We start from the raw sequence: 11044 nt of genomic DNA, 5'->3' as shown, positions 1-11044 counted from the left end.
CCGCAACCCCAGAGTCGTTCGTGACTGGACTGAACTGTCAGGGGTCCTTTACCTTTACCTTTAAGGTGCTACTGGACAATTTTCCATTTATATATATATATATTGACTGCATCAGACCAACACGGCTACCTACCTGAATCTAATCCCTACACATGTTAAGGAGAACAGCTCTAATTGTCTAAGTGCCAGGAGCACTTGCATACAGGGAAGCATTCAGTTACGACGCTTGCCATCCACATTCTGCAATGTACAGCCCAAATACAGGTCGATCAGCTTACAGAGAATTAGGTTCCAGTTCAGAACAAATTTAGGAGAATGAGGGATGTGGAGTTCTTTCAAGCCTGGCATGATGACTGAGGTGAATGAAGCTGTTCCGGACACACCAATCTCTCTACAACCTGTTTGTGTTGTTAATAGCAATGTGAAGCAGAACTGGAACTTATCTGGAAGAATTCTGGAATTTCTCTGAAGAAGGGAAAGATGAGTTTCTGTTACCCTAATTTATGACCTCCCCCCCCACCCCAAGTATTCTCACTGATTGATATTTTTGGATTTAGTGATGTTAGAAACAAAGCAAAGTTAATGGTGAATCTGGAAAGTTAACGTTTAACATAATTGCCTTAAGATGTGTCAGTAGTGTGGCTAAAAAACAGAAAGAGAAGCAAAGAAATAAAATTGCATTTCACACTCAAAATTTGGAAAAACTCAAAATTCTTGATTTGAACTGGGGCCAGAAGAGAGAAGCAGCTGTGCCAAATTCTGTTCCAGCTTTGGTGGGGAGTCAGCTCCTCTGCCATTATTCTCATGCAGCCGTGGCACTGATGTCTGTGGCCCTGGCAGTGTCTTCAGCCGGAGGGGATGTGAGTGGTCAGGACTGGATTACACATTTGGACCGGCTCAGAGTAGATCCAGATCCCTTCCAGCTAAACCACCCTTTGCTACAGTAGGGCATTTCTGGCTGTGGGCGCAATGTGCTCTGGTCACAAAGATGCAGCTGCAATGGATTCTGGAAACTGTACAATTAGCAGCAGAAAAGAAGAAACTGCATTTCAGCTACCCAAAGACCTGGCAGTGTCTCTCCACAGGGAACTGACAACCGCGCTCTCAGTTCTTTGCAGGGTGGAATCTCCTTGCCTCCACAGTTGGAGGCAGCGATGAGTCTCCATCCTGGTTACTGGAAACCGTAGGAGGGAAGAGTTGCTCTTGTGTTCGAATCCTGCTTGGGGCATCCTTTCCATTGGGGCATCTGCTTGGCCACTGTGAGAACAGGGTGCTGGACTAGGTGGGCTCCCTCTGGCCTGATCCAGTAGCTTCTGATGTACTCCATGCTTTGGTTTCAGTGCTTGTCTTTCATCTTCCTGCACTGTCAGCCAGGCCTCCACTAACTTCTCCAGGGGCTGTTAAACATGACACCCCCAACAGCACACGGCTCTGGGTGGAAGGAGAGCAATCTCTTTGTGGCAAAGCAGTAAAGGGCCAGGGCAGCACCGGTAGAGGGGGAAGCAGGTGACATGAAAAGGAAAAGTCAAGGCCTTAGAAGCTGGAGGAACCAAGTTGTCCCTCAACTGGAGCAGCTCATTTTTGTCAGAGTTTTCTGGCAAGACTTCAGGGCTCTTCTTCAGGCAGCAGCGGGGGAAAGTGCAGCTGAGGGGACGTATCCTGCCTCTCCCTGCTCCAGAATGAGCACGAGGCAGACAGGCACCCATGTGGGCAGCACTTTGGGGACTTCATTGCCTGCCGCTGCCAAAACTCATCTGACCCATGGATCTCCAGGGCTGAGTCTAGGGCCCAGCAGCAGGTACAGAGCGTCTCTGAGCATGTGCAAAATGGATTGCCATTGTTACCCACCGGGCAAGCTATAGAACATGGCAAGGTTTCTGGGTCTGAAGAGGAGGCCTCCTTCTTGGATAGAAATCACAAAGTCTCACCCCCGCCCCGGAACAAAAGGAGCTCTCAAACTCCTTGGGGGGGGGGCATGGGAGGGTGTTGGAGGGAAGATGCAAAGGTTTCCGGCAGGAGCCATGTAGCTTTGCAAACTTGCACAGAGCATCACCTGCCGGCCATCCACCTGCTCACTGCTCGTGGCTTGACTGTCCACATCGATCAGCCTTGATCCATAGATGGGTGGCTGCAATTTGCATCTGGGCAGTGAGCTAGACTTCCACAGCTGCGTATCAGACTAGCAGTAGCAACGATAATCCCAGGCCCTCCCATTCTCAACAGAAATGCAATAGGGCCTTTAATATTTTTATCACTCTTAATCTGTAAACACATTGTTTTCCTGGCAGTGCTCAGGTGGGTTTGGGGTTTGGGGTTTGGACAGGGAAGAGCTCCTTCACTCAGGCTGCTTGGGTACCCAAGTCAGCTTCCACCCTCCATCCTCATCCCGGCGCACGAAAGCCTGTCCCTGGCGGAAGGTGTGCGTTTTGACGTTGCAGTGGGGGCTCAAGGAGGTGGTGAAAGCCACCTCCGTTGGGGTGGGAGAGGCGTCCGAGCAGCAGGGCAGCCCACAAGGCAGCGGAGGGTAGTTATTCTCAGGCAGTAAGAAATGGCAAGGTGGGTCAGGTACGGGACCCAAAGGCTCTTCTCTCATGCCGCTCGTCCTGTCCGCGGACAGCAAAGCAGCACACCTGTAAATAGCTGTCTGGCTGTCATTGCACCCAAAGTTTGTTGCCTCAGGTGGTTCCCCAGTGAAAGAGCCCAGCGGAAGCTCCGGGGTCAAGGCACTGTAGTTAGCTGAAGCAGGCGACTCGTCAATCGTGTCGAGGTCTTTGAGGCCCAGCGTCCGGAGGACCCAGCTGTCCACATGGGGGTCGTGTGGCTCTTCGCAGGCCGAGAAAGAGCCCAGCAGGTTCCGCCTGGCTTTCTGTGGGTGGGACGCCTCGCGAGGAAGGGGAAGGCCTTCTGCTCTCAGCCTCCGCTTGCCACTCTGGAGAGGGCTGTGAGATTTCTGGCCGCTCTGCTGCAGCAGCTTCTGTTTGAGAGGGCAGCAGAGAGAGGGGAGGGCAGAACATTTGATGAGCAAGTCTGAGAATATTGTGCAGTTTATAAGCATAAGAGGCTGGAAGGGGGAGTCTGCCTAACCAAATACACCAGTTACAGGTAGGTAGCCGTGTTGGTCTGCCGTAGCCGAAACAAAAAATAAAATTCCTTCCAGTAGCACCTTAAAGGTAAATGATAAAGGGACCCCTGACCATTAGGTCCAGTCGTGAACAACTCTGGGGTTGCGGCGCTCATCTCGCTTTACTGGCCAACAGAGCCGGCGTACAGCTTCCGGGTCATGTGGCCAGCATGACTAAGCCGCTTCTGGCAAACCAGAGCAGCGCACAGAAACACCGTTTACCTTCCTGCTGGAGCGGTACCTATTTATCTACTTGCACTTGACGTGCTTTCAAACTGCTAGGTTGGCAGGAGCAGGGACCGAGCAACAGGAGCTCACCCCATCGTGGGGATTCGAACCACCAACCTTCTGATCGGCAAGTCCTGGGCTCTGTGGTTTAACCCACAGCGCCACCCGCCTCACCAGTAACACCTTGGAGACCAACTAAGTTTGTTATTGGTATGAGCTTTCGTGTGCATGTATCTGAAGAAGTGTGCATGCACAAGAAAGCTCATACCAATAACAAACTTAGCTGGTCTCTAAGGTGCTACTGGAAGGAATTTTTATTTTATTTTTTTATTGTTTCAAATACACCAGGTTTACCTAAGACCTGTGACTCCACTCCTGCCCGTTAGCTATGAGGAGTTGTCACAGGGGTGGGACGAATCACAACACTAGCTGGGGAGTAGAAGATGCACAGGATTCATCAAATTTTAAGGTCCTGGTGATTCCTGGTGCGTGTCTTCTGCAACATGTTCTTGATGCAGGAAATAGTGCATTGGGGTGAATTTATCCTGTTTACTGAGTGCTCTGTGATGCTACTCCAATGCTACGAGATTCCTGCTGTCTGGAAGCGCTATAGCACAGCAAAAGACAGACAGATCCCCACAAGAACATTTACAGGATTTCAGCAGGTCATTACAGGGCAATCATCAACTGGAAATGAAGCAGTATGGACATCCCAGAACTTCTGCAGGCACAAACAGTTCTGAAAGTGGGATTATGTGTAACCGCCCCAAAAGCATCCTGAGCACAAATCATCATGGATGTGCAATGAAAAGGATGTCTGGAGGGTCTCCATGTGAATTTGGAAAGGAACTGGAAATAAAACTGCCGATATCATCATGCCATTATGCAAATCTATGGTGCGACCCCATTTCTGCTCCCCTCACCTCCAAAATGATCAAGGGAACGAAGTGATAAACGATCAGCATTTGAGACTTTTTAGTTTAGAGACAAGGCAACTAAAAGGGGCAGGACAGAAGTTTATAAAATTATGCCTGGAGTACAGAAATACAGTGGTACCTTGGTTCTCGGATTCAATCCGTTCCGGGAGTCCATTCGACTCCCAAAAGGGTTCGAAAGCCAAGGCGCTGATTCCGATTTGCTGCAGGAGTTTCCTGCACATAATTGGAAGCTGTGGAAGCTGCATCGGACATTCAGCTTCTGAAAAACATTTGCAAACCGGAACACTCACTTCCCGGTTTGCAGCGTTCAAAAGCCAATTTATTTGGGAGTCAAGCCATTCGAGAACCAAGATACCACTGTAGAGCAAAGAACGTTCCTATGTTCTGAATGGGTCACGTGGCTATGTCGCGCAGGCCGTGATCTCTCTCTCTCTCTCCCTTCTCTCTGTTTCTCCCTGCCCTTGTTACCTTGGTTTTCTCCTCTAACTGCTTGACCAGAGCGGAGTTCAGGAACTGCCTGAGGTGGCTGTTCTCCTCCTGCAGCCTGGCCAGCTCTTCCTCCTTCTGCAAGAGGGTGTCCTGAAGCTGCGAAAGACAGAGAAGGGTGAGGACGGAAAGCCCCGCGGCCCTGTAACCCAAACTGCTAACTTTGCACGGCTGCCTTAGGAACCCGACACCCAGCAGGGAACCCGAGGGAACCATGGAGATCAGGAGTACGACTGTCCCAGACTCACTTCTGACTTTTTCTATTCTCTCGCCGTGTATTTGAGGAGATTCCTTTGAAAAACGTAACCACAAAGGCACAAAAATGTGTGCAGGAAGGAGGGGAAAGTCAACAGCGAACAATGCGCAGGGATTAAACACACAGGATTAGCTCCATCACAATGCGGGGTTACCAGTTCATCTCCTTCTCCGTTTTCAGAGGGGATTTCAACAAGGCAAGAGAAATAAAAGGGTCCCCTTCAAAAGTCATTCCAGCTGCATTTTATACCTTGGGGCAGGGGAGCATGTAAGATCTGTGCCGTAACACTGGCCAGCAGTGCTTAAACTGATATTCTCACGCATCCTCCGAATTCAACTGCCATAAATAAACCCTGGTTTTCGGCATCAAAATCCCAGCCTAATTTCAGACTGGTGTAGATTCACAGTTGTTACCTGCTTGTTCCTGTAGAGCTGCGTGGAGAGCTGGTCTCCAGACCCGGCATCGTCTTGGAGGGAGATGCCCAAATTGCAGAACTGATCTGCAGCAACAGAGAGAGATCAAAGAAATCAGAGAGCTGGAATTGAGGGTTACAAGAATGTGAGGATGAATGAAACCTTCATGCATGTTGGGTTCCCCTCAAAGGGGGGCAGGGAACCCACACCCACACACCCATTCACTTATTTTTCCTCTGTATCATCTGAAGAAGTGGATGCTTTAGCTGAGATTCCTGCCTTGCAGGGGGTTGGACTAGATGACCCCTGGGGTGCTTTCCAATTCTATTATTCTATGCCTGCAGGTACTTGGGTGGATCCTAATGGATCGAGACGAAAGTCTCAATTTTTTAAAAGACATCAATTTACCATTGTGGAAGGGCGTACCCCTGCATAGGCCTGGTGGAACAGAAAAATTTTCAGTAGGCATTTAAAAGTTGACACACAAGGTGCCTGCTGAATTTCCAGTGGCAGGGAGTTCCACAGGGCTGGGCCGATGACACTAGACCAGCAACAGCCAAACTTGGCCCCCCAGCTGTTTTGGGGCTACAATTCCCATCATCCCCTGACCACTAGTCCTGTTAGCTAGGTATGATGGGAGTTGTAGTCCCAAAACGGCTGGAGGGCCAAGTTTGGCCATCACTGCACTAGACGCTTGGTTTCTCGCTGTTGTCAAACGAGTCTCGCCAACTTGCGGAATGACCAATGGCACTCCTAAGAACCTGAGAAGAGCCTGCTGGATCAGGCCAATGGATCCCATTAAGTCCAGCATCCTGTTCTCACAGCGGCTGACCAGGTGACTGTGGAAAAACCAGCAAGCAGGATTCGAGCGCAAGAACAACTCTCCCGTCCTGCGCTTTCCAGAAGCTGGCACTCAGAAGCATCGCTGGCTCCAGTGATGCTCCTACAGGTGATCTCAGTGATGGAACTGGGATATCAGGGTTTAGGCACCCTGGGCCAAATAGAAGAACCTTGATTCTGGCTGGACTGTAAGTGGGCAACCAGCAAAGATGCTTTAACAGGGGTGCCGCATATGGCAACGGCGTCTTCTGAGCTACAGTCCGGTGTGGCGGCTGCACAGTCCATCCCAAGAGAAAGCCCACCCCTCCCTCTTTCCCCACTAAAAATGAATTTCGTCCCCTAAATAATACTTGATCACCAAGGTCTCTGCTGCAGTTTGCCAAACATCCCCATTCTGAGCTGTTCTTGGCATCCCAGGACCAGGAGGAGCTGGAGAGGCCTGGAGTACCTTTCAAGGCCCACTCAGACCACAAAGGCAACGCAGCCCCTCTCTTGCGCCCCTTGAGGGGCTGGTTCCCACAAGCCCTTCGCCCCCGCTCAGAAACCTCGGGACTCCTGCCGCCATGACATTTGTTCCCAGGAGCAGAAGGGTTAATTGGCCTGGGGTGCAAGTGTGTGGGGAGAGAGGCAAGTGGATCTTGCGGAGTGTTTAGAGTCCATGGAGTCCTCTCCAGGGCTTGATTTGCAAACGGAGAGGGGCCCAGGATGCAAGAGGGGCTTGGAGATGGTGCTGTCTTGCAAGGAAACTGGTCTGTGCACGAGAACCAGGTGTGCAAAGTCATCAGTGGTGATGCTTTGCTGACAGGAAGTAGCCATAGTATAGTATAGTATAGTAATGAATAAAATAGGGACATGATAGTGTTGCCAGCCTCAGACTTATCCAGGAGCGACCAGACATACCAGGGAGGAAATCAGTGTAGAGAGAAAAGGCAGAGGAAGGAGATCAAAGAACATAAGAAGAACCATTGTAGAATTGTACAGCTGGAAGGGACACCAGGGGTCATCTAGTCCAACCCTGGGCAATGCAGGAATCACAGCTAAATAATTCCTGCTAGGTCAGGAATTCAGAAACTCAGGTATGTAAGCTAGGCCCTAAATGGCTCCTTAAATCTGGGTTACAGTCACCAAAACGGAATGCCTAGTTGCCATTTTCGGGCCAGACAGCTTGAAAATCGCATTTTTTCAATGCAATGTTTCGGTTCCTGAAATTTGTTCTGATTGTGTAGATAAAATATAACGGATGAAATTCTACAGGATGGGGAATTCGTGTGTGAAGGATCCCCAGACAGACACCTCCATGTCTTCTGACCTATCTGTCTCTATGTTCCTCTGTCAGATTGAAGACACACAGCATTGATGCTGTGAAGGAATCGCTAGTTTTTTGATGCTGGAAGTGAAATCCCATGTGGGTTTTCTAAAGGGGAGAGGAGACCAAGAAAGAAGATTCTAGCTGGTAACAGATCAGGGGGCGTTTCTGGAAAGATGTGAAGGTGGAGCATAGCCAGTTTGGCTAGAGGTAAAGGGTAAAGGGACCCCTGACAATTAGGTCCAGTCGTGGCAGACTCTGGGGTTGCGGCGCTCATCTCCCTTTACTGGCCGAGGGAGCAGGCGTACAGCTTCCAGGTCATGTGGCCAACATGACTAAGCCACTTCTGGCAAACCAGAGCAGCGCACGGAAACGCCGTTTACCTTCCCGCTGGAGTAGTACCTATTTATCTACTTGCACTTTGACGTGCTCTGGAACTGCTAGGTTGGCAGGAGCTGGGACCGAGCAACGGGAGCTCACCTCTTCGTGGGGATTCAAACCACCGACCTTCTGATCGGCAAGTCCTAGGCTCTGTGGTTTAACCCACAGCGCCACCCATGTCCCTCCAGTTTGGCAAGTAGCCATCTATAACCCTCTCCTCCTCCATGAATTTGCCTGATCCTCTTTTCAAGCCATCAGAGCTGGTGGTCATCCCTGCCTCCTGTGGCAAGGAGTTCCACAGGTTACCTATGCACGGCAAGAGGAAGGACTTTCTTTCATCTGCCCTGGCTCTTCCCACGCTCAGCTTCATGGGTTTTTGTGTTACGCGAGAGGGAGACATGCTTTGCTCCGTCCACTTTCTCCACGCCCAAGTGGGTGGGTCCCTTCCAACTGATTTGGGAACCGCAGGCAGGTCCCCGCTGCACGCAAGCGCCGCCGCAGGGAGCCAGGGAAGCCCTAGCGCCTTCCTACCTGGCGCGCTCCCCGACGGAGAGTGCGAAGCTGCGAGCGCAGCGGCCGGAGGAGGAGGAGGAGGCTGGAGGGGGCGGGCCGAGGCGCGCCGGCGAGGCGGACCAAGCGCTCCTCCGCCTCCTCTCGCCTGCGCGCCCGCGCCGCGCCTGTCCGGCCGTCGGACGGCTCTTCCTTACCGGCGGCGGTGCTGCTGCTGCTGCCGCCCGGTGCCTCGTCGTCGTCCAGGAGTCCCGCGGCGGTCCAGACGGCGTCGAGCCACGTCTCCGGGGCAACCTTTGCCGCCGCTGACGTCGAGTGGGCCCAGGGGCGGGCGCAGACGGGGCCCCCCGCGAAGGCCGGCGGCAGCTCTGGGCAGGGCGCGGCGCTGCTCTGCCGGGAGGGAGGAAGAGGGGTGGGGTGAGAGGGAGGAGCGGAGAAACCCCCCTCGACGGCGGGGCGGGGGCTCCTCTGTCGGGCTGCGCGCTCAGGACCCTTCAACGGGATCCGGAACGAGGGTCTGAAACCCTCAGGCACACACACCCTCCAGCTTCACCCCCCCCCCAACAACAACACGTCTTCCACCTGGTGCCCCTCACGATGGTAGGCAAGGGGCGCCCTTGGACTGGGAAATTGGGGGGGCACCCCTTGCCTCCCCTACGGGCCCTCTTTGCAACTGCAAGTAACACACACAGCCCCCTACCCAAAAAAGTGCCCTGTACTGCGCCTACCCAAAGGTGATGGGCGGGCAGCGGGCGGGCTTAGACGGGGCGGACCCCACCACCACCCGCAGGAAGCGCCCCCGCGAATGACCCCCTCGGTCCCTTACTAGCGCCTCTCTCACGTCGAGTGGCGGGGGGGGGGGGGAGCTGCCGAGTTGCTTCTCCCTTGGGCTTCTGGAATCCGAGCCCGTCCAAACTCCCCGGACAGTGACACACACGCCAGCCAGCACATCCCGGGAGTTGGCACGCAGAAAACACCCACCCACACCAAGAGCGAGACCCTGCCCAAAAGGACCCCTTCCCGGCTTACCATCTGGCAGGTTGGGGTCGGGATCCGGTCGTCCCCCCGCCCTCCCCTTCCAACTCCGGGGAGCCTTCTCCAGCCGGCAGCCCCGCGACGGGACGGGCGAGGAGCAGGAGGCGAGTTCTAATCCAGAGGAGAGTGGCGCCTCCTGCGCCCTGCCGTCCGATTTGGTGCGAAGCTGTCAAAGTGGTGACGAGAGAGCGCGAGCGAGAGGGAGCCCTGGCCCAGGTCCTCCTCACAAGGAAGGGGGGAATGGAAGGAGAAAGAGAGAAGGAGGGAGAGAGGGAGGGAGGAGAGAGGGAGGGGGCAGAGTTGCGCCTTGCAATCTGCAAAAGCTTCGCTCCTGCCAGAGAAGAGTCGGGAGCGCTGGGGCCAGTTTGTTGGGAAGCAGCGCTGAGCTACCTGGCGATTAACTTTAGGCAAACCAAGGAGGCAACGGAGCATCTTTGATCCTAAATTTCCGGGGCTGGATTCCGAAACTGGACAGAAGGAACTCCTAGCGAGAGATGGGGGAGGCTAAGAAGCCGCGGTCCCTTGCTGGAACCAAAGGATGTCAAATCCAACCATTTCTTTTTCTCCACCGGGCCAGCAAGAAGTCAGCAGCTTCCCACTTCTTTTCTAGGCGGGGGGGCACCTTTTTCACCCTGAAGGGTTTCAATGCAAGGTTGAACAGGCACCTGGAGGTGAACGACATCAAGGTGTGCTGCTGTTCTGTCACGTTCCCCTTTTTCTTGGTTCTGGGTGATGCTGTCCTTGCCAGGTGGCATCTAGGTTTGAATGCAGGGTAAAAAAAAAAAGGGGGGGTGAATTTCTAAACTGAATGTACAGCTCAGATTTTTGTAATCAAACCACAGATACTGGCGAACTTGAGAAGCAACGTAAGATTTCTTTATTCGCTCACAAAACCTGGGTCTCTTTCTTTCACCCATCTGGTCCTCAGGAATGAAAGAAGAGCCCTTGCGTTTCATAGAATCAGAATCGTAGTGTTGGGAGGGGACCCCAAAGGTCATCCAGTCCAACATCCTACAAGGTGAGAATCACAGCTAAAGAATCACTGGCCACCCAAGCTCTGTTTAAAGACTTCTGAGGAAGGAGAAGAGCCCACCACCTTCTGAGTGAGTCCACTCCACAGCTGTTAACCATCATAAAGTTTCTTCTAAGGTTTAGTCAGAATCTCCTTTCTTGTCATTTGAATCCATTGACTCGGAGCCTCCCCTATGAAGCAACAGAAAGCAAGTTTTGCTCCTTCTTCCATGTGGCGGCCCTTCGGAGATTCGAGGATAACTCTCCTTTAAAAGGAAAGGACTTCACTAGCCCTCTGCACTCCAATACGGATTCAGCAACCGAATTAAGTGCATCTCCCTTCTTCAAGCCTTTGCAGAATAGTCACAGTTTGCTCGACTTTCTACAGAAAGATCCATCTACTGGCATCTTGCATAGTTATTTTATGCTCATCATTAAAATACCCTTCAAAATGCATAATGGTTTGTTTTTTCTTCAAATAGCACCATATAGATGTCTTGTTCTCTCTTGCAGTTCACA

At 52.4% G+C, this 11044-nt stretch overlaps 1 protein-coding gene across 1 annotated transcript; it reads right to left on the bottom strand.

Annotated features, from left to right (window-relative positions):
- Positions 1 to 2007: 2007 nt before the first annotated feature.
- On the bottom strand, positions 2008 to 10269 carry GMNC (geminin coiled-coil domain containing; the record flags this gene model as incomplete). Its single annotated transcript, XM_083441018.1, has 5 exons — positions 2008 to 2974; positions 4756 to 4872; positions 5443 to 5541; positions 8501 to 8869; positions 10180 to 10269. The coding sequence occupies 5 exons, from the start codon at positions 10267 to 10269 to the stop codon at positions 2336 to 2338; spliced, it is 1314 nt and encodes a 437-aa protein (XP_083297144.1). The 3' UTR covers positions 2008 to 2335.
- Positions 10270 to 11044: the final 775 nt, after the last annotated feature.

Source organism: Podarcis tiliguerta, assembly GCF_965153285.1.
Source record: "Podarcis tiliguerta genome assembly, chromosome: 5".
NCBI lineage: Eukaryota > Metazoa > Chordata > Lepidosauria > Squamata > Lacertidae > Podarcis > Podarcis tiliguerta.
The sequence above is the reverse complement of the archived record's forward strand: the minus strand, read 5'-3'. Positions and strand labels throughout refer to the sequence as shown.